The sequence below is a fragment of the Penaeus japonicus genome, unplaced genomic scaffold, assembly GCF_977035675.1.
Source record: "Penaeus japonicus unplaced genomic scaffold, GWHDUDI00000001_assembly GWHDUDI00000032, whole genome shotgun sequence".
In the NCBI taxonomy this organism is placed as follows: domain Eukaryota; kingdom Metazoa; phylum Arthropoda; class Malacostraca; order Decapoda; family Penaeidae; genus Penaeus; species Penaeus japonicus.
Window position 1 is genome coordinate 26,065,650 of NW_028234434.1, and position 27,500 is coordinate 26,093,149.

At 47.0% G+C, this 27,500-nt stretch overlaps 1 protein-coding gene across 1 annotated transcript in view; it reads right to left on the bottom strand.

The window, feature by feature from the left end:
• The window catches only part of LOC122260718 (uncharacterized), a 269,854-nt gene that overhangs the window by 50,710 nt on the left and 191,644 nt on the right, over positions 1-27,500 (bottom strand). The window contains exon 2 of the mRNA XM_086556521.1: positions 16,606-16,936. Coding sequence (XP_086412647.1) covers positions 16,606-16,936 — 331 coding nt within the window. The remainder of the gene's footprint in view (positions 1-16,605; positions 16,937-27,500) is intronic.

Here is a 27,500-nt window from a genome sequence, read left to right on the forward strand (position 1 = left end):
GGGAGAGGCTGGTTGAGGTAGAAGTAAGGGAGAGAGCAGTGAGGGAGAGACTGGTTGAGGTCCAAGTGAGGGAGAGAGAGCAGTGAGGGAGAGGCTGGTTGAGGTCCAAGTGAGGGAGAGAGAGCAGTGAGGGAGAGGCTGGTTGAGGTCCAAGTGAGAGAGAGAGAGAGCAGTGAGGGAGAGGCTGGTTAGATTCAAGTGAGGGAGAGAGAGCAGTGAGGGAGGCTGGTTGAGGTCCAAGTGAGGGAGAGAGCAGTGAGGGAGAGGCTGGTAGCATACCGACCAGGTGAGGGAGGGGCTGACGAGGGGTACGAGGAACAGGTGGCTCTTAAACATACCACTCTCGGCGCAGAAACCCGGTGATTTTCATACAACAGGAGGCGATTGATGCCTTGCTTGTGTGTGTGTTTTTTTTGTGAGAAAAAGAGAGAAATTCGGTTTTCTCGGTCAGGCATCATGGTGGCGGTTTCTGTGTGTGTGTGGAAATGGGTTGTGATTCTGCGGTCTTGAGAGTTTACGGGAGTTATGCAGGTACTGAATATTCATGTGGCATTGTTGATGTTGTTCTCAGGAAAAAAAATATATATACAATAAGATATCTTTACGATCTGATTGACGAACTTGAATTGAATATCCTTAGAATCTACTAAAAAAGACTAGTCAAAAATACAAAAATAAAAACTAGGGAGATAAAAAAAATAAAAGAAGGAAAAAAAAAATTAACAACCGAAATCAACCACCCAGATCCACATAAGCTCTTCCACCACCACCACAACCACCACGACTAGAGACATCAACCAAGAGAAGAGTAAAAAAAAAAAAAAAAGAAGACCACAACCTCCAGAGCGTAAGCAAGTAGCCCTTAAAATCCGTGCGTGGCTCAACACTACCTTGACCCCAGCCTCTCAATTACCAGGGCCAGCACACGCCGCAGGTTCCACCCAGCCGTTCCCTGCTGCATTCCAAGCGGCTATTGAGGAACACGACCGCACTCTGCTAAACTGACTGACTGATTCGTGTTGGGGGAGCACTAACAACAAAAAAAGGGAGGTGGAATATAACAAAAAGGAGAGGAGAGGTAAAATATGTGGGTGCTAAGATGGTGCCTATACCAGATGAGAAAGCTGTGGGATTTTTCGTTTTTTTTTTTCGAAAGGGAGGTTTCGAAGTCGAGATGAAGAGAGTGATGGATATATTCCGAGATTATTATTATCATTATTATATATATATATATTTTTTTTATAGCAGACCGTGTGAAATTCAGTGTTTATATCATATCATTGGTACTGGTATTTTTCGCTTTCTTTTCGCTTTGTATCTTCTCTTATCATTATCATCATTCTTATTATCACTATTATTACCATATCACCATAGCCATTACTATCATTATTACTCCAACAATTATCATCATCATCATCTTTACTACTAATAATGCACTTTTATCTCCTTCATCTACTTCTTCTTCTTCTTTCATTTCGTACCTCCACTCCGACACCCGAAACGAAGCACCGAAGCACCCAGACGAAACCCCCAAAAGGAGAAACCAACTTCCTCATGATTTTTTGTTCTCATTTTTAGTGAGAAAAGGGGTTAGTTAGAAGGGGGGAGGGGGAGGGGGAGAGGGGGAGGGTTGAGGGGGTTGTTGTTCCCTCTGCACTCCCACTCATCACCTGCAACTCACAATACCCCGACGATCATTGACACAACAGAACAGAATAATAAGGAAATGTTTTTACGAGGCCGCATACGGCGTTAACCGGGTTGCTCACGAGACACGCGAAACTTTTGTTTGTGTTTCGGGGTCACACGCACACACGCACACACACACACACACACACACACACACACACACACACACACACACACACACACACACACACACACACACACACACACACACACACACACACACACACACACACACACACACACGAGACCATTATGCTAATGAACTTGACATAATGAGAGAAAAGTTAGGAGTTCAGAGCTGCCGGCGGGATCTCGAGTTCGCATGACATGACGCCTTGTCATTCGCTCAAGTGCATGTCAACACGAGGCTGGACGTCTGAAGGGAATCCCGTGCATGTTTCCCTATCAGTTCCGGTTATACTCGTGTGTGTATGTGTGTGGGAATGCGTACATGTATGTATGTATTGGTATACAATGGTTTTACGTAAAGATGTACAATATATGTACTGTAAGTGTGTGTGTGTGTGTGTGTGTGTGTGTGTGTGTGTATAAGTGTGTGTGTATAAGTGTGTGTGTGTAAGTGTGTGTGTGTGTGTGTGTGTGTATGTGTGTGTGTGTGTGTGTCAGTGAGTGTAATTATAGATTAGACAAATGAGGTATAGATAAAGAAACAACCAACCTACACCCACACATACACACGAACCTCCCCCTCCCTCCCTCCCCCCACTCCCACTACCCCTTCGTAGACTTAATTGATACACCTCTATTTCTCTCTAGCCAAGCACCCCCACCTCCCCTTCCCCTTCCCCTTCCCCTTCCCCTTCCCCCTCCCCATTAAGTGTCAGAATTTATAATGGGATTTCGTTGCTTTCCGAGGCACTACTTTAACGACTCCCCCTCTTCCCCTCCCTCTTCCCCTCCCTCTTCCCCCCTCTTCCCCCCACCTACCCCCGCCCCCCCCGGACTCCCCCCGGACTCCTCCCCCCCGGACGCTTCCGAGGACTTCACGTGAGTCGTTTTACAACCTCGTAAATATCGAATCGGTAATTGTCCTGCCTCATCCGCATCACGTTAGATACGACGATGCCGCTACTGCCGATGCGTTGGTGGTGCATCTTGGGGGGAGGGGCCTTGTCGTAAGATCAGACACAGATACGGACGTCGGACTCACTCACTCACGCACGCACGCACAGACGCACGCACACGTATCCTGACGGCGGTGTTAATGTTGTTGTTTTTTTTCCCCTAATGGTTCTTCGTAAATATTGCATCGGTTTTTATGGTAGATAATGAAACGCATGTCGGTTTTGGTTCCAAGTACAAAATCATGAGAATAAGTATAACAAAATGCTACCCAAATAACGACAAATCAGAAAACGATAAGCATAAAATACCTAGCAAAATAACAAAAAAAGAAAAAAAAAACAATGACCACATACTGAAAAAAAAGACTCGATAAACTCGATAAAATAATTCACAATAAAAAGAAGAAAAATCATAATAATGAGCATAAATCAGGTCCTCCCACACGACCAAATCCCATAAAAAAATATTACGTAAACCCCCTTCATCCAATATAGAAATAGAGTCCTTTAAAAAGCCATTAAAGCAGAGCTAGCAATTTCCAAACGGTGAAAAGGTTAAAGCTAATCGAGAGGTCCCTGTTTACGAGCTGCTGTCGTGGCCGCGCTGTCGTGCTATTAGTGGGCAGGCAGGGTTAGCACGCAGACCCTCGAGCGCCCTGTCACTCCCGAAGGAGGAGGAAAAAAAGGAAGAGAGAAAGAAAGAAGAAGAAAAAAATGTGTTTATACATATTTGTGAATGTTTGCAGTGAGGGTCTTCGGATACGTGGCGAAACGACTTTTGGTTTGACACTTTTTTTTTTTTCTTCTTCTTCTTCTTTTCTTCTTTTCTTCTCTCTTTTCGCTTCTCCTGCTTCTACTTTTCCTCTCTCTTTTGATTTGTCTCTTCCCTCTTTCTCTCCCTCGGCATCTCCATCGCCCTCTCCCTCTCGTTCTCGTTCTCCCTCTCATTATCCCTCTCCCGTCTCATTATCCGGCTCCTTCTCTGTCTCATTATCCCCCTCCCCCTCCCACTCCCTTACCCATTCCCCCTCCCTCCCCCTCCTTACCCACCATCCCCAACCCCAACACGATGAAATTTCCCAAAAGCAACTCTCCCCCCCCCAAAAAAAAAAAAAACACTAGATATACTTAACTAACCCCAGCGACTGCTAGCCAGACGAGACGAATGGAAATCAAGACAAAATCTGGCCAGTTCAGCGTGTGGGTGAACAACGAGTCGGGTGTAATTATACTCTTGTGACGAGTCCCTCTTCAGTCCACGAATTATGCTCTGCTCAGTCCCGCGAGGACGGAGGCTGTGACACCTGACAAACAACTGTCTGTCTGTCTGTCTGTCTAATTCTCTGTCGCTGTCTTTTTTTTTCTCTCTCTCTGCCTGTCTGCCTGTCTCGCCCTCTCTTTTTTTTCTCTCTCTCTGCCTGTCTCTCTTTTTTTTCTCTGTCTCTCTATTTCTTTCTCTCTCTCTCTCTCTCTCTCTCCCTCTCTCATTCCTCAACTAGATTCGCTGCCTGAGGGTGGGGATGGGGGTGGGGATGGAGTGGGGAGGGAGGGTGTGGAGGGGGGGTAAGGTGCCTCGAGGCTGAAGTACAGGGCGGAATACTGTAATCTCCTGTCGGTGGTTTATATGTGTCCTGGAGGGGGAGACGGCTGAGATATGGACACCGATATGCGTATATATATATATGTCTGTACGGGGAGGGGGGGAGGGGGGGAGGGGGGGAGGAGGGGAGAAGGGAGGGAGGGAGGGAGGGAGGGAGGGAGGGAGGGAGGGAGGCAGAGAGAGAGAGAGAGAGAGAGAGAGAAGGAGGGAGAGACAGAGAGACAAAGAGACAGCTCAGACGATCTGGACGCGTCACGATAGTGAAAGACAAGAGTGCGACGACGTAGGTGAAGGCGGCGTGTGTGGTGACACGTGTGGTGACAGATGTGGTGACAGGTGTGGTTGCGACGGCGGTGGCGACTGGAGAGGCGGCGAGGTTGGAGGTGGCGTGAGGTGCGAGAGGTGACCCCGGCCTTCCTGCTCCTTCTGCTGCCTCTGCTGGCGTTGGTGCTGCTGGTGCTGCTGGCGTCAGCGGGAGCGAGCGCTGAGTCATGGCGCGCGGTGCGGGGGCAAGCTCGTCGCTGCCCTCCGTGATTGCTGAGCAAGTAAAGAGTGAGTCGGTTTTGCTCGATCGCGAAGAGAAGTAAGAGTCGGTTTCTCTCACTAAGAAAGGAAGTAAGAGTGGGAAGAGAAGAAGAGTCGGTTGGGTCGAGCAAGAGGTGTCGAGCAGCGAAGTCGAGATGAAGTCGAGATGAAGTGAGCTTGATCGATCGTCGAGAAGGACACGTTGAAGAGTTAATCTGCTCAATGGAAGAAGCGAAGCAAGAGTAAGAGTAAGAGTTTGCTCGACCGAGAAGAAAAGTAAGAATCAAACTTCCTCGGTCGACAAGCGTAGTAAGAGCTGGTTTCCTCGACCCAGGGAGTGAAGTGAGTCAAGAGACTTAGTTTGCTCGACCGAGAAGAAGAAGAAGAAGAAGAAGAAGAAGAAGAAGAAAAACAAGAGTCGATATGCTCTCACAACAGACGGCCACGAAGAACAAACTCCTTCGCTGGGCTCTCGACACCTAATCGCGTCGATCACCGTGTTGGATCGACTTTTTTTTCCTTTTTTTTTGGCGCCGACACTCAGCTATGACAACACGGAGAGCTCTGGGCGGCAGAAGGGCGTATGGGGATTCTCTCTCTCTCTCTTTCTCTTTCTTTCTTTCTTTCTTTCTTTCTTTCTTTCTCTCTCTCTCTCTCTCTTTCTTTCTTTCTTTCTTTCTTTCTTTCTTTCTCTCTCTCTCTTTCTCTTTCTCTCTGTCTCTGTATGTGTGTTAAAGGAATCTGTGATTATTTACCTTTTCTTGCCTCTTTCTTTCTCTTTCTCTCTTTCTCTTACTCTCTCTTTCTCCTTCTTTCTGTTCTTCCCCTTACCCGAAAGAAAAAAGTCGATTCTTTAACGCAAAATTCCTTCTTGGGACAATCCAAAAAAACGGACAGCAGAAACAGGAAGCAGAAGCAGGAGGCAGGAATAGAGAGAGAAGCGTGGGCAAAGGGGAGAGAAGCAGAGGCAGGACTGGAGGCAGAAGCAAGAGCAGGAGACGGCAGATTGAAAGCCAGCGCAAGGGCATGGGGAATGAGCAGAGACAGGAGTCAAAGCAGGAGCAAAAGCAGGAACAGGGGCAAGGACGCAAAGAGGCAGAGGGGGAGGGGGAGAGGGAGAGGGGCGAGAGGGAGAGGGAGAGGAAGAGGGAGAGAGGGAGGGAGAGGGAGAGGGAGAGGGAGAGGAAGTGGGGGAGGGCAACGGAGAGGGAGAGGGAGAGGGAAACGGAGAGGGAGAGGGAAACGGAGAGGAAGAGGGAGAAGGAGAGGGAGAAGGAGAGGGAGAGGGAGAGGGAGGGGAGAGGGAGAGGGAGAGAGGGAGGGAGAGGAAGAGGGAGAGGGGGAGGGGGAGGGAGACGGAGAGAGAAGAGGGGAGAGGGAGAGGGAGAGGGAGAGGAAGAGGGAGAGGGAAACGGAGACGGAGAGGGAGGAGAGGGAGAGGACGCACGGGCTCCTCCTGCAATTACCTCGATGCTCGTCCGAGGTGCCGTAACTGTGGCGTCACGATCTCCCGGCTTCAGGAGCATCTCGGCGCGCGCGGGCCAAGACATCCTGCGAGCTCTTTTATGAAGACATCCTGCGGGCTCCTTTATGGCTCACTGTGGGACGGGAGGCACTGTCGTCGCGCGCCTTTGATGCGATTTTTTTTTTTTTTTTTTTAAGCAATTCGTGGGCAATCGTAGGTGTGCAATTAGATAAATTGTGTGAGTGTAAGTGTTCATTCTCTCTCTTTTTTTCTGTCTCTGTCTCTCTTTTCTCTTTCTCAATCTCTCTTTCTCTTTCTTTCTTTCTCTCTCTCTCTCTCTCTCTCTCTCTCTCTCTCTCTCTCTCTTTCTCTTTCTCTTTCTCTTTCTCTTTCTCTCTCTCTCTCTATCTCTCCCTCTCCCCATTCGTTCCTCTTCAGACGAAAAGACCCACACCATAAAAAACAACAAACTTTACACCCCCGACTTTCTGCGCGTTCCCGCGAGTAAATCATCACGTACCCGAAGGTCTTCACACCCGATGCATAAATCGGCTTTAACATCTCACTTCCCTCGGCCGAAGGATTCATCCCAAGATTTACACATCGCAGCGCCTTGTGGAGACCCAGACGGCGAAAAGATGCCATCACCCAAGTATCCCTCTTATCCCCCCTTATCCCTATCCCCCTCCTCTCCTCTCCTCTCCTCTCCTCTTCTCTCTCCTCCCCTCCCCCTCTCTCCTCTTCTCCCCTCCCACCCCCCTTATCCCCCTTCTCCTCCCATCCCCTCTCCCTATCGCCCCCTCCCCTCCCCTTTATCCCCCCTATTCCCCCCCTACCCCCCCCCCCTCGAGACGCAGCCCCCGAGGAGATGGCGGCGATTGAATCATCGAAGGGAGTCCCATTTACAGGCGGATTAGAGAGTGTAAATGGCGCATGCAGATGACTTTATGGCCGGGATTGGGGGGGATCCTAATCCTGGGGTAGGGGGGGATGGGGTGGTGGAGGATGAGGCTGAGAAGTTTCTTCTAGTAAAAGGGGTGAGGGAGGGTGGGACGGGGGAGGGAAGGGGGGAGGATGGAGGTTAGGAGGGGTAGATGGGGGGATGGGGGGGAGGAATGGTGATTTAATGGATAGAGGTAATCGGGAAGGCTATTACCTAGCAAGAGGGTCTGGATAGGGAGAAAGGGAGAAGGGGAGAAGGGGAGGGAGGGAAAGGGTTGAGATCTCCTAGCACAAAGGAGGGATAGACGTGGGGAGGGGAAGGGTGGGGAGAGGGGATATATCACTGGAAGAGAAAGGGGGAATAGGAATTTCAGAAATAAAAGAAGCCTTGAGGATATCCCCTATTTAAAAAAAGGAAGGGGATAGTCGAATGAGAATAGGAACCATCTCCCAAACAAAGAATAGGCAATGGAATAAAAGGATTGGGATAGAGAACCATCCTTCAGCAAAGAATAGGATACGGGATGGAACAGGGGAGAGGGAGAGGGAGAGGGGGAGGAGGAGGAGGAGGAGGAGGAGGAGGAGGAGGAGGAGGAGGAGGAGGAGGAGGAGGAGGAGGAGGAGGAGGAGGAGGAGAGGGAGAGGGAGAGAGAGAGAGGGAGGGATAGAGGGAGAGGGTTGGAGTGGGGGAGAGGGAGAGGGAGGAGGAGAGGGAGAGAGATAGAGGGAGGGAGAGGGAGAGGGAGAGGGATAGAGGGGGGAGGGTTGGACTGGGGGATAGGGGGCTAAAAGGAGAAGAAAAACCCACGAGCCCATAGCGGGGGCAACAACGAACTTAAATGCGCCCCCTCCCCCCCCTGAACGGTAAATCCACGGTGATCCTATCGCACGCCCATCGCAATTAAACCAGATGACGTGTGGGTGTGAGTGGGCGTAGGGGAGGTCTGGGTGGTTGTGGGGGGAAGGGAAGGGGAGGGAGGAGGAGGAGGAAGAAGAACTGGGGGGCAAAGGCCGAAGAAAGGAGGGATGGGATCCGATTAATCGAAGAAACGTGATATTTCGATAGATTATCGACTCTCGCTCTGGCTCTCTCTCTCTCTCTCCCTCTGCCATTCCCTCTCCTTCCCCCTCTCCCCTTCTCCCTCACCCTCCTCCTCTCTCAAACTCCCTTTTCACCTTCACCCTCTCCTTCCCCTTCCCCCTCTCCCCCTCCTTCATCCTATTTCACCCTCTCTCTCCCCCTATCTCACCTTCTCCCTCACCCTCACCCTCCCCTCACCCTCTCCCTCATCCTCATCTTATTTCTCCCTCTCCCTCACCCTCACTCTCCCTCACCCTCTCCCTCACCCTCACCCCCCTCTCCTTCCCCTTCTCCCTCACCCCCCTCTCCTTCCCCCTCACTTTCACCCTCTCCCTCTCCCTCTCCCTCACCTTCTCCCTCACCCTCTCTAACGATTCGGGGATTATTGAATTACGGTCTCCCGACTTTCACAAACACTCGGCGTGCGAAGGAGCGAAGGAGCGAGCGAAGGAGCGAGCGAGTGAACAGGCGAGCGGAGGAGCGTCTTAAGTAGTGTGGGAACGGAGATCATTTCCTGGGTGCCTGTGGATGGCGTCCTGGGATCCTAGAATTACGGTCGTGTATCAAATGTTTAATTGTGTCGATGAACAAGACAGGGGAGGGGGTGGGGGAGGGGGACGGTAAGAGTCTGTGTGTGTTTGCATTGGTGTATTTGTCGTGGCGCAGGGGGATGTGTGCTAAATGCGGATTAAATTGTGTCTGCATTAGTGTTTGTGTTTGTGTTTGTGGTGTGTGTTGTGTTGTGTGTTGTTGTATTGTGTGGTGTGGTGTGTGGTGTTGTATTGTGTTGTTGTGTTGTGTGTGCGTTGTACGTGCGTGTGTACGCTCACATTTATTTATGGGTGCCTACATATAGATCCCCGCACATAATTCAGAGCCTGTCTGAGTGAGTATCTGTCTCTCTCTCCCCCCCCCTCCCCCTCCCCCCGTCGTCAAAACACAGATAACAATCGCTGAAGAATCTTGGCGACTTACAAGTGGATTATTCTTATCTCTCTGAACAATTCATTATCGCACAGCGTATCACATACCAAAAGCCAGCCATAAATCTTGCAACAAAAAAAGACTCTGATTGTTAATGCTAATAGTTAACGTCAACAGAATCCTGCATGGGTTTTAAATGGGTCTGTATCACACACACACACACTGACACACACACACACACACACACACACACACACACACACTGACAGACACACACACACACACACACACAACCACACACACTGACAGACACACACACACACTGACACACACACACACACACACACACACACACACACACACACACACACACACACACACACACACACACACATAAACACACACACACACACACACACACACACACACACACACACACACACACACACACACACACACACACACACACACACACACACACACACACACACACACACACACACAGTTACACTAACGGCGTTCGGGCAACCCCATTTGTGTTGTTGGACTGCAAAAACAGGGAATGGGAGGGAATGGGAGGGGAGGAAAAGAAAGGAAGAGGGAAGGGGAAGGGGAAGAAAGGAAGAGGGAGGGGGAAGGGAAAGAATGGAAGAATGAGGGGAGGGGAGGGGAGGGGAGGGAATGGGAGGGGAGTGGAGGAGGAAGGAAAAGAAAGGAAGAGGGAGGGGGAAGGGAAAGAAAGGAAGAGGGAGGGGGAAGGGAAAGAAAGGAAGAATGAGGGGAGGGGAGGGGAGGGGAGGGGAGAGGAGGGGAGGGGAAGGGAGGGGAGGGAAAGAAAGTAAGAGTGAGAGGGAAGGGGAAGAAAGGAAGAGGGAGAGGGAAGGGAAAGAAAGAGGGGAGGGAAGGGAAAGAAAGGAAGAGGGAGGGGGAAGGGAAGGGGGAAGGGAAAGAAAGGAAGAGGGAGGGGGAAGGGAAAGAAAGGAAGACGGAGAGGGAAGGGAAAGAAAGGAAGAGGGAGAGGGAAGGAAAAGAAAGGAAGAGAGAGGGGGAAGGGAAAGAAAGGAAAAAGGAGGGGGGGAAGGGAATGAGAAATATAGGAGGGAGGGGAATGGGTGGGAATGGGGTGAGGGGGAGGAGAAGGAGAAGTGAAGGAGAATTGAAAGGTGAAAGCCGAGAAGGAAATCAGAAGGAAGGGAGAGGAGGAGGAGGCAGAACAGAAAAAAAAGGAGAAACAAGAAACAAGACGATAAGAGAATTAAAAAAAAACGAAAAAAAAAACAAGGAAAACTGAACCTAACCCCTCTAACCCAGTTACCAGTTACCCCCTCCCCCTCCCCATCCCCATCCCCACCCCCTCCCCCTCCCCATCCCCACCCCCCACCCCCTCCCCAAACCAAACCAAAACCCACGCCCAAGCGACGGACGAGACGAGACCCCGGCGAGCAGCGCGCCGACACGACACGACACCGCAACTGCAAAACCGCGCACTCAAAATTAATTCGCGTTGGCAGGCCGCTCAACAAGCCAGGTTCGGGTTTTTGACTAATCTCATTGGTATCATCACAGTCGTTCCCCGTTCCCCGTTCCCCGTTCCGTGCGGCAGCGGCGCAACAGGGACAGCATTCTTAAATAGGTCTGGACTCATTATTCAAGCAAGCTAATGACCCTGTTCATAATCATTTACATTAAGGACACGTCACTGGAATGGGGCCTTTCGTTGTGCAAGGCAGGAGGCCGAGCGCGAAGAATGGGGGGGTGAGGAGAAGGGGGGTGAGGGAGGGAGGGAGGGTGAGGGGGAGGGAGGGAGGGAGGGGTGAGGGAGGGAGGGAGGGTTGAAGGAGGGAGTGAGGGCGGGAGTAAGGGAAGGCTTGAAGGAGAGGGAGGGAGGGAGTGGTTGAAGGAGGAAGGGAGGGAAGGAAAGGTTGAAGGAGAGAGAAGGAGGGAGGGAGGGAGAGAACGAGAGGAAGAAAGGTAGAAGGAGAGAGAGAAGAAGAGGGAGGAAGGGAGAGAAAAAGAAAAAATGAAAGACAGAACGATAGCGAGAACGAGGCAAAGAAAAACGAGTCAAAAAAGAAAAAAAGGAAAACACCCACCCACACACGAATATCAAACAGACAAACAACCAACCAAACAAAACCCCCTCCCTCCCTCAATTCTTCCACGTATCTACCGATCTCTTTCCTCCCCAGTACCCCCCCCCCTCAAAAAAAAAAAAAAAAAAAAGTGGGGGGGAGGGGGGGGCTGCCCAGATGTGTCTTCCAGTCCGCTTGCTTTTCAGGACTTATCAGTTAATGACCGGCGACCTTAGGTGAGCTTCCTGCAGACTGCTTGAGGACTCGCCGACGAGAGCAGGCGAAATAAACTATTATTGTCAAAGTAATACCTTTATTTATTTACTTGTTATTCATTATTATTCTCATCATTATTATTGTTGTTCTTTTTTTTTCTCTCGTGTATGGCAACATAATTACTATGATTATTTAATTTTCTTTTTATTGTATATTTTCTCAACTATTGTCTATTTATTCCTCATCATTATTATGATTGTTATGACCATCATAATGTTATCATTTATATCATTATATCATAATCACAGTTTTTGTCCTTTATTTTTTCTATCCATTTCCTTTTATCTTTGAATCCATTGCTTCTCTCATTCACAAAGACCTTCATCAGTCATTGTATCTACCCTTCTCTCCCTATCCTATCCTTCTCTCGCCCCCTCTCTCTGTCTCTGTCTCTGTCTCTGTCTTTGTCTCTGTCTCTGTCTCTCTCCCTCTCCCTCCCCCTCTCTCTCTCTCTCTCTCTCTCTCTCTCTCTCTCTCTCTCTCTCTCTCTCTCTCTCTCTCTCTCTCTCTCTCTCTCTCTCTCTCTCTCTCTCTCTCTCTCCCTCTCTCCCTCACTCTTCCCACATTATTCTAGTCCTTTACCTTCCCTTCCCTCCTTCAGGTTAATGTCTCTGTCGAAGAACTCACGTTGTAAATTACGTTCTCACCAATCACGAAAATGCGTGGGATGCAAAGAAAACAAAAAACATAACAAAAACACAGAAACCCAACAACAAAAACAAAAAAAACTCAGAAATGTACACGCAAATGGCTTAAATATCATGGAAATAACAGGCATTAACTCAAAATTTGGGTCGTATATCACAGTGTATGGAATACGGGCGCGTTATGTCATGGGGCGTAATGCACAACGCTAGTGATATGCTTCGCAGGGAAATCAACTCTGATTATATATATTTGCTGGAAATTAGTGCCAAAGAGGATGTTGTTATATGATATATCTTTTCCTATGAATTCTATGAATTGTCGGTGCGCATACGTTAAAACAGTTTAGAAAATTATAAATAATAAGATGAATAATGATTATGATAATGATGATGATGATTGTAGTAATAATGATACTACTACTATAAATTATAATAAAAATACCAGTACCACTACTACTAATAGTAATAGTAGTAGTAGCACTACCAGTAGTAGTAGTAGTAATAGAAGTAGCAATAGTAGTAGTAGTAGTAGCACCACCACCAGTAATAGTAATAATAGAAGTAGCAATAGTAGTAGTAGTAGTAGTAGTAGTAGTGGTGGTGGTAGTAGTAGTGGTAGTAGTGGTAGTAGTAACAGCAGTAGCAATAGCAGTAGCAATAGCAGCAGTAGCAATAGCAGCAGCAGCAATAGCAGCAGCAGCAGTAGTAGTAACAGCAGTAGTAGTAGTAGTAGTAGCAGTAATAGTAATCAAAAAAACAACCCTTAGCAACACCACCAACCAAGAAGGCCCCGTCCGTCAGCTTCGAAGCAGAACTCGAGACACGAGCCAAGTTAGCGAACGAAGCCCAAGCACTCGACTCGGTCTGTGGGCGAGGCGAAGCGAAGCAGCGGTGGCGGTGGTGGCGGCGTGCAAAAAGTCATCTAATGATTCGCTGGGACTTAATTTATGCAAGTTTTGCCGTTAGCTCCTATGTGTTGGGGCTGATGGGGGAAGGGAGGGGGGAGGGAGTGGACAGTAGGGGGGGTGGGGGGGTGGAGGAGGGAGGGATGGTAGTGGTGGTGGTGGTAGTAGTGGTGGTGGTGGTGGTGGTGGTGGTGGTGATAGTGGGTGTTGGTGGTGTTTGTAGGTATTGGTAATGGTAATAGTGGCTGGTCATGGTATTGGTGGTGCTACAACTGCAGGTCGTGATATACTATTGGAATTGGTGTCAGTGTCATTGTTAGTGTTAGTGTTAGTGTTAGTATTGTCAGTGTCAGTGTTAGCGTTATTGTGTTAGTGTTAGTGTTGGTGTTAGAATGTGTCAGTGTCATTGTTAGTATTAGTATTAGTGTCAGTGTTAGTGTGTGTCAGTGTTAGTTTTAGTCTTAGTGTTAGCACTAATATCAATGATAATGTTGGTGCTACTGAAACGGTTTGGTTTTCTAGCATTATCTGTTCGAGTTCCGCGGAGCCGCCAGACGTGTGACACGCAAGACAACACCTTCGAATCCATCAGCTGTTCGTTCTGAGGGCGGGGACTGGAGAGACGAACACCTACTCGCTTTGTTCTGACTCGCTCCATTGATCTCCCGCGCCAGAACATCAAAACAAAGGCCACATCATTCAGGAGAGGCGAGGGACGTGTAAAGAAAGAAAGAAAAACAACAAAACAAAAAAAAAACTCCCGTTTCTTGTGTTATGTATGAGATGATTCCCAGTGATATGTGTGTTTGTGTTTGTGTTTGTGTGTGCGTGTGCGTGTCCGTGTTCACAATGATTGAGAAATGAATAGTTCGTCTTGTGCTGACAAAATAATACCTAACGTTCCGCACTCGTGTCTGGGAAGTGCAACTGTTCCGTCACGAAGGATGAAGAAAAAAAAAAAAAAAAGCGGTAATGAAGTCTTCTGAGCCCCCCCCCCCTCTTTATTTTTTCTTTTTCTAATCCTCATTAGGGGCTACGTGCGTAGGTACGTCTCTTTCAACACATGTCAGTGCAAGGGGTGCGACTGTAACACATGAACAGTCCAAGAACATTAACCTTTTTTTGGGGGGGTAAAATTAATGTTGGTCTGCTTTCGGTATATACACCTCCATCTCTGATTTATTTATAATTTTCTTTTTTTATCATACATAAAAAAACAGACGATTTTCTCTACGTACCGACTACCAACGGCTAATAAATAATTCACACAATCATTCTCGTCGCCAACCCGCTGTCTCTAAACACACCTACTTCCACAAACTTCAAATCTATCGAACTTCCATTCAACCAAATTACCTCACTACCCAACACACGTCATCGAGATCAACCTCATATCCTCACACCTCAAAATACCTCAAAATACCTCTCAATTCTCCCCCATCTCCTCAAGAACACGAGAACAAGATCTTCGGGTCTTTGGACACACCTATTCATCTCCCCGTGTGAGACAAATCCTCATTTTATTATCACTAAAAATTTCAAGCTCTCAATCCTGTATTTTTTTTTTTTTTTTTTTTTAATATAACTCGAGTATGCAAGCTTCGTAACATACATCTCTTCGAATATACGTTTTTTTTCTAATAACTACTAAACTTCTTCACTACCTTTTTTAAAATTTATCCCCGGTTTAAATATCAATCACAAATGATCCGCCATTAAATTATTCATTCCTTGAAAGCTTTAATATTCAAATGTTATATCCCCCAGTCTGAGGAAAATATTTTCTCTTATCTCGCTGTGAAGTGGGTCTTAATCTTGTCCAAGGTCTAAACGAAAACTCGTTACTCATCTTCTTGTTAAAACTCGCTCACATATATCTTCATTTGGAAAACTAGCTGTTTGTATCTTACCTTACTCCCTTATCTTAAGAAGAGAAGAAAGAAAATCAAAATATAGGGGGGGATAAAGACTACACTACACGGATTTTCATGTATTCGGTAGAATCTCTATATTTGTAATTTTATAAGATCAGTGTATGTGATCTCTCTCTCTCTCTCTCTCTCTCTCTCTCTCTCTCTCTCTCTCTCTCTCTCTCTCTCTCTCTCTCTCTCTCTCCTCGAATGTAAACTTCTCTCTCATATATATCTTCCCTTCTCTCATCCATTCCTCCTCTCTCTTTCTGCTAGATTCTATACCCTCCCATCTCTCTCTCTCTCTCTCTCTCTCTCTCTCTCTCTCTCTCTCTCTCTCTCTCTCTCTCTCTCTCTCTCTCTCCCCCTCCCTCTCCCTCTTCTTAACTATCCTCCATCTTCCCATCCGTAACCGGTCGGATATACGTCTGCTATCTCCCTCACCACAGCGCTTTCTGGTTCAGACTAGCCATATTCGGTAGGTTTATGGTCGCTGGTTGTAAATGCCGGACCTATGCAGTACTTTGGCCTTGCCTTGGCTTGGCTTGGCTTGGCTGGCTTGGCTTGGCTTGGTTTGGCTTGGCTTGGCTGGGTTGGCTTGGCTTGGCTTGGCTTGGCTTGGCTTGGCTGGGTTGGCTTGGCTTGGCTTGGAGCTGGAGCGTCGGATTGGGAAGAGTGTAAATGGTTGGGATTAGCCTAATCCTCCCGGCAGATGTCGTTAATAAGGGGCTTGGCTTTCGCTTCTCTAATTCTAATTCAATGGGTTTACGTGTTAGTGCACCGTGTTTATATAAGAGAAGGAGAGATAGATGAAGATATACACTTAAACATGTATATATCTATGTATGTAACACACACACACACACACACACACACACACACACACACACACACACACACACACACACACACACACACACACAACCTTCAACCACCACCACCTAAATACGCATTCGTATCCACACACATCCACAAGACCAAACTTACCTACCTCCCTACTAACCCAAACCCCCACCCCTCCCTCCCTCCCTCCCCCCCAACAAAACACCCACAAAACAAAAACAAAACCCCAGAACCCCCTCTCCTCCCCCTCCCCCTCCCCCCAGGAATCATAAATACCCCCCTCTCCCCCCCCTCTTAAAGGACTCCAAGACTGCCCTGTTCTGGCTTGAGCCCCCCTCTCCTCTCCTCTCCCCCCCCCCTCTTAAAGGACTCCAAGACTGACCTGTTCTGGCTTGAGCCCCCCTCTCCTCTCCTCTCCCCTCCCCTCCTTCCTTCCCCCCTTCTCCCCCCTCCCCCCCTCTTAAAGGACCCCAAGACTGACCTGTTCTGGCTTGAGCCCCCCCCCTCTCCTCTCCTCTCCCCTCCCCCTCCCCCCTCTTAAAGGACTCCAAGACTGACCTGTTCTGGCTTGAGCCCCCCTCTCCTCTCCCCTCCCCTCCTTCCCCTCCCCCCTCCCCCCTCTTAAAGGACCCAAGACTGACCTGTTCTGGCTTGAGCCCCGGCGGGACCCACGTGTACTCCTCGAGGGCGCAGCCAGAGTCGTCATCGCTCTGGCTGTGGCGCTGGGGGTCCGTGATGAGACCCCCGACCCCCCCGAAGACCCCGCCCACGGAAACGCTCGGCTTCTTCGTCGACGGGTCCTGCGCTGGCTGGGCGTGTGGGGGGGCGGGGTGTTGTGGGGGGTGGCTGTGAAGTTGGGGTTGCTGGGGGTGTTGGGGTTGAGCGTGGGGGGTCTCGGCGAGCGACGCTGGGGGGGCCATCTCCCCGCCGCAGTGGTCCTCGCGTGGGCATTTACAGTTGCGACACACTTTTCTGCAAAGGGAAAAAGGGAAGATCATTAATATACATAATTACTATCAAAATAAATAAAATAATAATAAAGAAAATATTTGGGAAACACTTTTCTCCAACCTGAAACCGATAAAAAATAACATAAATAACATTTGTGTTATTCCGAAAAAAATAATAATAATAACAAATAACAGTTGTGATTTTTTTTTTTTTGTAAATAACAACAAACACACTAACATAACTTGCCACATACTCGTTACAAAACAAACAAACATATAGATCAACCATTACAAATAACGACAACAACAACAAAAAACAGAACAATAACAACAACAAACAGAACAACATCAATCACAAAATTTTAAAAATAAATAAATCAACATGAGGATTACTACCAAAGGCACCGTTGAAATCTCCACTACCTTCACGGGACCGGAGACAGTGAGGCTTCAAGTCACTATACTGCGGAGAAATAAACACTTGTTGTGACAGCTTCGAATGGTGTCTTTGCGGCGCTTGCTAGATTGCACTGCAATTATCGAGGTACCCATTTATCTAAAGATCTATCTCTATATTTATTCGTCTATTAACCTATCTATCTCACAACTTACGAGTCTATCTATCCCTTTGTCAAATTGTCTATCAACCTACCTATTTACCGAACGATCCATCCAAACATAAATCCACGATTAGGAGAAAAAAAGAAAAGAAAAAAGAAGCTAAAACAACCCCTCATCACACAGCTATTCATGCCTCACACTGTCGTAAACACCGGACGATTTACTCACCTCCCCCCCCTCCCTCCCTATCCACCTAACCCACTATCTCCCCCCTCCCCTCCCTATCCATCCAACCCACTACCTCCCCCCACTCCCTATCCACACTACCCACTACCTCCCCCCACTCCCTATCTCCCCAGTGCCCCCCTCAAAACACCCTGCTACCCTCCTCTCCCTTCTTCCCCCTCCCCCCCCCCTCCCTATCCACCCAAACCACTACCTCCCCCCCTCCTTATCTCCCCAGGACCCCCCTCAAAACACCCTGCTCTTCCCCCTTCCCCTCTCCCCCTTCCCCCCTTCCTTCCCCTTTCCCCTCAACCCCCACCTCTTCACCTTCACCTTCAGGAAAACCTTGATATCACACAGGCACAAACTGCCACTTACGACGCCGTTCTTTATGGCTTTCGCTGTTGCGTCGCCAATCCAAGACTTACATTCCTTTCAAACTTTGTAATTTCGTTTGATGGAATTTCCCCTTTATCGATATCGATTCCGAAAGACAATGTGACGCGACCAGCAATGAAAGGGGGGGAGAGGAGGGGAGGGGGAGAAGGGGGCAGAGGGGGGGAGGGGAGGGGGACGGGGGAAGGAGGGGAGGAAAGGAGGGGAAGGAGAGGGGAGAAGGGGGGAAAGGAGGGGAGGAGGGGGACGGAGGATAGAAGGGGGAGGGGCAGAAGATAGAAGGGGGAGGGGAGGGGAGATAGAGATAAGAATAGGAGAATGGGATATAAAATAGAGAAGCCAATTTCTTTCTTACTCCTATTTACTCCCTTTGTGTCTTGCCTATTTCTGAACTTCAAGGAGTCACAGGGTCAAACAGCTGTCAGGCCATAATTCAGATAAACGTCAAACTACCTTTACCATCCAAACCACCTTGAAAAAAAAAAAAAAAAAACTACGACCCAGAAGGTTCTCGAAGGATAAACAAACCACAAAATGCCACTAGAAAGGAGAAGAGAAAAGGCAAAAGAATTAGAGAGAAAACAAAGAAACAGAATTAGATAGAAAAAAGAGAAAAATTTAAGTAGAAAAAAAAACATAAGAAAAAAAAGGAAATAAAGAATTATCATCAAGAGAAAAGAAAAGAAAACTAGAGAAAAAACAAAACACATGACTCGCGTAAAAAAAAAAAAATGCTTCAGAAAGACAAGAATTTAAAACGACGAAAAAAAATATCTAAGAAGTGAAAAGAAGAACGAGTAGAGACAATAATAATAAAAAAAAAACTATCTTTAACCGATGGAGACTCGCACTCGCTACCCATCCGACTTCGAGAGAAAGTGAGGGCTGTGGTCGGGCATCCGGTATGACGAGCCACGTCTTTCACTCACCCGACCGAGATTACGTACGACAGCGGTCGACTTAGTACAGGATGCGGGTACAGGCCTTTCGTCGTGAGGTCGAACAAAAAAGAAAGAAAGAAAGAAAGAAAAAATCCTTCCGGTCTCGAGTCCAAAATCCTAATCCGGTTGTGAATTAACCTAATCCTATGAAAAAAGATTAAAAAAAAATATGATATCCCAAATAACGTACTAAAAACAAACAAACAAACAAACCCATCCCTTTCCTTAAAAACAAAACCACCAACGATTTTACATTATTAAGAAAAAAAAATCCCAAAAAAAAGGATTGAAAAAAAAAAAAAAATCCCTCTACGTCTTCAACAAAGCGCCGGAACACCCAAACAAGGGCAAGATAATCTATTCAAAAAATGACTTCCAGGCTTAACAGACTTCCTCCCTCCCAAGTAGCCCCAGGGAGCACGGCTAGTCCACGGCAGCTGGCAGTGATGAGAGTAGTAATTGCTGGCTTCAATTATTCCCCCGCGACGGGAAATATACAGCAGCATCAGCAGCATCATTTTGGGGGAAAACGAGAGCGCCTCTGGATCTCAGTTCAGCGGCCGGCCGGGATGATGAGGTCTCTTGGTGGTTCTTGTTGGGGGATTGTGGGGTGGGGGATGTGGGGGGAAGAGAGGGGAAAGGATGGAGGGGAGGGGAGGGGAGGGGAGGAGAGAGGAGAGTGGAAAGGAAAGAGAAAGAAAGAGAGGGAGGGAGGGAGAGAGGGAGAGAGGGAGGGAGGGAGAGAGGGAGGGAGGGAGAGGGAGAGGGAGAGGGAGAGGGAGAGGGAGAGGGAGGGAGGGAGGGAGGGAGAGAGAGAGAGAGAGCAAAAGAGCAAGAGAAAGAGAAAGAAAGAAAGAGAGACAGACACAGAGAACATGAGAAAAAAAAAACAATGATTTCTGCCTGCTGTCCAATAAATCAAGTCCCAGAACCTCAACAGCAGTAATCAACCACCTCAATGTTTACCAAACGCTTAGTTCTTTGAAAACCCTCATTCGGACGCATCAAATGTCAGTTAATCGAAGCAGATCGAACGAGTCTTACACCAACCTCTTTAGCACAAAACATACATCCTCGAGATACGACCGTCAACTCGCATTTCTTCGGATAATCCAGTACGATTAATTGCCCCCAAGACCTGATGAATAGTCTCTATCTATTTTTTATTTTAATTTAAAAAAAAATATATAAAAGATGATGACTTTCACTGCCTCTAGAACAAAACCTTGTTTAAAAAATAACAATGTGCTTAGGATCGAATCCGGACAGAGCGAGGTTCAATGCATTATGCTAACTCAAGTCTCGTTCGTTTTCGGGTCCTACAACATCTTTCAACATTAACAATCCTACTATCCTATATCCTGCAACACTCCTACAATCTTAACATCTTAAAATCGTCCAATCCTGAACATCTACGACTGTGGCTTGTCCTTCGCTAAACAATTCTACAATCCTATATCCTATAACACTCCCATAACATCCTACGATCTTACATTAACCATCTACAATCCCACGACTATGGGCCCTATGCCCCCCTCCCACCCCCCCGCTACACACACCTACAACATCCTACAATCCTACGACTCAAACCCCCATTAACACTTACCACGAAATGTATCATTAAGAAGCATCTCCTTACGTCGCGAAAGTAGGACTGCGAGAGACTCCGAAATTACGAATAATTGGCCCAATAAATAAGGACGACTGTGATTTTGTCCTCTGCGCCCAAAGCATCCAAAATGGGGGGGGGGGGGTGGAGGGGGGGGGAGGGGGAGGGGGAGGGGGAGGGAGGGGGAGAACTTTGGGGTCTTTCTTTTTCTAAGATGCGTGGTTCTAATTTTCGGGATTATTTGGGATTTTCATTTCTTGCTCGAGTTATAGGTCTATGATGCTCTTTGGGCAGAAGAAAGATTCCTTTACGTCATGGAGGTTAGGTAATCAAGGTTATAACCAAGAGAAATTCATTACAAAGAAGATATCAATTTGCCTTGGTTACATAATCGTTACATATCCAAATCTCGCGTCTATAAAAGAAAGAAAAAATAATAATCTTTCGTTTCGTAAAATTCAAAATCTCTGCAAGACGAATCCAGAATTTGGTTACCCAATATCACAATCATTATTCCATTAACCTATTCTGACTACTTATAATAAGTGAAAATAAGAATACGCAAAGGTAATAATTACTTATTCTGCTTAACCGATTACCGAGGGTTCTTCTCAACCTCAGTGCCCCCTCCCCCCCTCCCTCTCCCCTACCCCCATCTCGCATTCAACCCTCTCACTCCTACCCCCTTACCCCTTACCCCTTCCCCCCCTCCCTCTCGCATTCAACCCTCTCACTCCTACCCTCTACCCCCTTCCCCCTTCCCCCTTACCCCCTGCCCCCTACCCATTACACCCCATCACCTCCTTCCACCACAACTACCATTTCATCATCATAACCATCTCGAAGCCCGCGCCACCATCATCACCATTATCTCGTCACCATCACCTAATGAGCGGCCGTGCCCTTGGGTCTAGGCCCGTCGACCCGAAGGAGATAACTCGAGGCGGGCGGGCGGACGGACGACGCCCATTACAGGCCGGAGAGCGAGGGCGGGCGGCCTTTCGGATGGGCGGTTGGGTAGAGGCCAAGGAGAGGTGGGGGTGTGACTGGGGGTGAATGGAGGTGGGGTAGGGGGATGGGGGATGGGTTGCCCGTTGGGGGGTTGGGGGCAGGTCGTATGGAGGCTGAGGGAGGGAGGGAGGGAGGGAGGGAGGGAGGGAGGGAGGGAGGGAGGGAGGGAGGGAGGGAGGGGGTAGGCTGAGTATGGGAGTGGAGGGGGAAGGGCAGGGAGACTGTAGAGTAAGTTCTAATAGATAGTGTGGAGAGAGAGGGAGGGAGGGAGGGAGAGTGTGAGGAGGAGAAAAGAAGAGAAAAAAAAAGAAAAGAGAAAAGAGAGAGAGAAAGATATAAAGAGAAAGAAAAAGAGAGAGAGAAAGATATAAAGAAAAAGAGAAAAGAAAAAGAGAGAGAGCATGCGCGCATCCAGACGTTTCCTTATGCATACCACGAGTTCGCAATGCATCAACATCCACAAGCAATAACAAAAGAACGAAGACGTTGTCCAAGAATTAGCATCGGGACAAAGAAAAGCAATTTAACAGCAACAACAACAACAACAACAACAACACCAAAGAACAAGTGGTTAGGACAGAGCTGCGGTGGACTTATATCCGCTGAAGACAGGACATGGCCAACATATTAAGAGCAATTTACGGCAGAGGAGGAACTGGTGTAAATGCAGACGTTTTAAAATAAAACATTGTACTGGGTAGCGTCTCGACACTTCTACCTTGTTCCAGTTCAACCGAGTGCTGCATAGCTTTTTTATTTTTTTATTTTTTTATTTTTTATTTTTTATTTTGTCGTTGGACGAAATCGTATCGAGTAGTATGTCTGTGCCTTTGTTTGTTTCTTTGTTTGTTTGTTTGTGTGTTGGAGAGAGAGAGAGAGATTGAGAGAGATTGAGAGAGAAAGAGAGAGAGAGAGAGAGAGAGAGAGAGAGAGAGAGAGAGAGAGAGAGAGAGAGAGAGAGAGAGAGAGAGAGAGAGAGAGAGAGAGAGAGAGAGACAAAAACTTAAAAAGCTAGAAGAGAGAACGTATCCTGTTATCATCCACCTGATTCTTGTCACCAAATTTACCTGAAGCAAAAAACTCAAATATCTAAACAGATCACAAGTATATATATATATATCTTCACATTCACAAGGACATGACAGTGTACTTAATAGTCTTCTTCGCTTAACACATCCCTCGGTTCCCTCTCTACACACAGTAAACCACGCCAAACCTTCTTCTATAATTACAACACACAGTGGCTTCGCAGATACAGCACACACTCGAGGGGGGGAAAAAACTCGGCAATTTTCTACCCTTATCCGTCTATATTTTTTCTTTCGAAGGAATGATGACAGAAAATGGGAGAAGAAAGGGAGGAAGGGAGGAAGGGAAGAAGAGGGAGGGAGAGGGACGGGGAAGAAGAGGGAGGGAGAGGGAGGGGGAAGAAGAGGGAGGGAGAGGGAGGGGGAAGAAGAGGGAGGGAGAGGGACGGGGAAGAAGAGGGAGGGAGAGGGACGGGGAAGAAGAGGGAGGGAGAGGGACGGGGAAGAAGAGGGAGGGAGAGGGACGGGGAAGAAGAGGGAGGGAGAGGGAGGGGGAAGAAGAGGGAGGGAGAGGGAGGAAGGGAAGGAGAGGGAGGGAGAGGGACGGGGAAGAAGAGGGAGGGAGAGGGACGGGGAAGAAGAGGGAGGGAGAGGGACGGGGAAGAAGAGGGAGGGAGAGGGACGGGGAAGAAGAGAGGATGGATATGAAGGCAGGAACGGAAGGGGAAATAGAGAGGAAAGCAGGGAGGAAGGAAATAAGGGTGTGATTATGATAGAGGGATAGGAAGGGGAGGAAAGGGAGGGAAGAGGGGAAAGGATGGAACTGGGAGAAGGCAACATGATAAAAGGGGGACATGGGTAGGGGGTGGAGGAGACGGGGAACTAGACAGGGGAGAGAGAGGTGGAGGGAAAAGACGAAGAAAACAAGGTAGGCGGGAGGGGTGAGAGGAGGGACCGGAAGAGGACACGGGAGAGGGGAGAGAGAGAGGGGAGGGGGGCCAAGACGCAAGACAGCCAGAGGGACAGGTCTCCCCAGGGGCCACATCCGGAGCACGTGGCGACGCCGCCCCCGGGGTCAAGGCTGTCGCCGCCTGAACGCCCCCGCCGACCAATAGCTCGGCTCACACCTTCGTCCGCGTGCTCTGTCGGTCGTGTCCTGTTGGCCATGTTGTGCCGTTCGTGTTCTGCTGGCGTTATGTTGTCCATGTTATGCTACTAGCGTTCTGTTGGCCATGTTATGCTACTAGCGTTCTGTTGGCCATGTTGTACTGTTCGTGGTTTGTTGGCCTTGTTATGCTGCTAGCGTTCTGTTGGCCATATAAAATGTTGTTTGTGTTTGTTGGTCATGCTTTGCTGGCCGTGTTGAACTGAACGTCTCCATTCGTGCAATGATAGTCTAGTCTATTAACTATTTTAACCTAACCATGTTATACTGATCTTGTTCATATATCATATTCGGTTTTCTGTTTAACATGTTCTCCTTGCCATGTTCTGTCGAAGCACATGCGATGTTACTGCGGTCAAGCGGGAGATCTTTATCAGAACAGGTGAACAATTAAATTAATTTAAAAAAGGTAGTTGTTTGATAACTCATTTTAATTATTAATTAACGACCCCTCATTTGAGAAATCGATTTATTTTTATATTATGTCTTCTGTTGCTGATGATGAATATAATTAATACTATTATTATCATGAATATAATTTTGGTTTATTTTTATAATCACTATCATTATTTCTATCATTATTGTTGTTATCAATATTGCCATTTCCATAATCGTGATCATCAAAAGAAGAGGGGAGAAAAATGTGGAAGAGGGGGAGGGGGAAAAGAAGAGAACGAAGGGAACAAAAGAAAGAGGGAAATACGAATAGCGGGGAGGATGGGGGGGAGACGAATAGCGAGGGGGGGGAAAGAGAAAAGAGGAGAAAGGAAAGAAAGGGATACTAATCCAAAGGGTCGCCCGGCCAAGAGGTCTCCATCGGCGTGAACGTTTTACAAGACACAAGACCAACCGACACACACGCACACACACACACACACACACACACACACATACACACACACACAGACACACACACTCTCTCTCTCTCTCACTCTCTCTCTCTCTCTCTCACACACACACACACACACACACACTCTCTCTCTCTCTCTCTCTCTCTCACACACACACACACACACACACACACACACACACACACACACACACACACACACACACACACACACACACACACACACGTTTGACCCCGCACGCGTGCACAATACCCCCCTGGCCCTGGGGTCTCTAAGGAGAAACCTCAACAGTATAAATGCCGCTTGGATTTGTTTGTTTGTTTGTTTGTTTGTTGTCTTCGCGATCATTCGCCATTATCGCGATTTGTTGTTGGCATTCCATTCGTTATCGTTTCGTTATCGGGTTTTCTTTCTCGGTACGTTTGTCGGTGGCATTCTTATTCCGTATTTTCTGCTATCGTTCTTATTCCGTATTTTCTGCTATCGTTCTTATTCCGTATTCGTTAGCATTCTTATTCCGTATTTTCTGCTATCATTCTTATTCGTTAGCATTCTTATTCCGTATTTTCTGCTATCATTCTTATTCGTTAGCATACTTATTCCGTACTTTCGGCTATCATTCTTCGTTGCTATAGTTATCTGTTATAGTAACTTCTTTTTAGGATTATTTCTTTATTACCAAGTCCTCAGTTAATTGTTGTAATCACCATTAGTGTGTTATCACATACTAAGTTGTACGTCACAGTTCGTTTCTATTTTCATAATTCGAACTAATTGTCATCATCACTATCACTACCATCATCAAGAATATCATCATTACTATGTTTATCGTCATTATCACTATAATCGTGGGTATGATAAGCATCGCCATTACCATCCTTTTGTGTACGTGACATACCAAGACGATTTTAGTTACGTGTTTAAAGATCATTTTCTAAAAGATGCGTTTCCTGTTATTATCGAATCGCGACGGCATGACTGCATTGTAAATCTTAGATTCGTTCGAAAGATAAGATTTCTATTTTTTTGTATGTATGTATGTATGTATGTATATATGTATTTGTGTGTGTGTTTGTATTTGTGTGTGTGTGTGTGTGTGTGGGTGTGTGTGTTTATGTGTGTGTGTGTGTGTGTGTGTGTGTGTGTGTATGTGTGTGTGTTTGTGTGTATGTGTATGTGTGTGTGTGTGTGTTTTTGTGCGTGCGTATGTGTTCGTTTCGCTTTTGTCCGTGTGCGCGTGCGCGTGTGCGTCCGCCTGCCCTTCCGGTGGCCCGTCTTGAGGAAAAACACCGTAAAACACCGACCACGCACGTGCCGATCCCTTTTTTTTCTCTCATTCTCTAATTCCTTCTTCCAAATCGCATCCGGCCGCAGGATCACGGGATTCCAAAGGTTACTGAAGCCGAGCTCTTTCGAATGACAAAGGAATAAATCAAAAAAAAATATATATATACTTGGAAACGCACACATTCCATTCTATATATATATATACATACATACATACATGCACACGCACACACACGCACACACACACACACACACACACACACACACATATATGTATATATATACATATATACATATATACATATACATACATATACACATATACATGTATATATATATATATACATGCATGTACACATTTCTTAGTAAAGGTCCACTAACACCAAAATCGATTCCTGACTCCTAACACTGCCCTTCATTCTACACTATCCCTACCAAAGGTCAGACAGGAAGTTATAAAACAATAAATAGGTAACAATCACAGAGAAAAGAAACAACGAAATATATTCTATCGATCTGGATAAAACGATTTTTTTTTTCTCAACTCAAAAAAATTCTAAAAAAAATAAAACGGAAAAACACGAAGAATAGTCTTTAAATACAGTATTGTTGATATAAAAAAGTAAGAGTGTTTTAGTCTTTACGGGAATATTAACCCTGTTTCTTATGTCTTTTAAATTATAATATTCATGTCCACGTACATACAAGAACATCTGCATACACATTTGCGTCATTGCGTGTGTGTGTACGTGTGTGTGTATGAGTGGGTGGGTGCATTCGTGCGTGCGTGTGTGTGTCTGAGTGCTTGTGAACATGAATAAATGTATGTGCATAAATGAACGAACACACACACACACACACACACACACACACGATCGAGTGTTTATGTGCAATGTAGAGTCTGTGCGCGCGCGTTTATGCATAAGAGCGTGTTAATATATGCGTGCGCGCGCGTGTGCAAATATTTGCATGAGCTAAAGCAAAAATAACGGATAATTCACCTTGATATTATCAGGCTGCCCAGTAATCCCGCATACGACACAGGAATCCACGATCAGCAATGCATATTAACCTCATTTGAATCCTGCTTGCGAAGGCTCGTGTACGCACTGTATCTGTGTGCGTGTGTGTGCGTGTGTGCGCGTGTGTGGGTGAGCATGCAGTTGACAGCAAAAGTGCAGCTGTCTGGCCCCAGAGTGTAAACGTGGCTCCTGCGCCGTAAAAATGCCAGAGGTATTTTTGTTGGTTACTCGTTTCACACTGTCTGCTCTTGCCTCCTCGGGTGCCTAGGTTTTCGGACCAACCATGGTGTGTGTGTGTGTGTGTGTGTGTGAGTGCGCGAGTGTGTGTGTGTGTGTGTGTGTGTAATATGTATATATGTATATGTTGTATATTGATATATATGTATATGTATATATAAATATGTTGTGTACATTATTATATATATTATATATATATAAATATATATATAATATATATATATATATATATATATATGACAGAGAGAGAGAG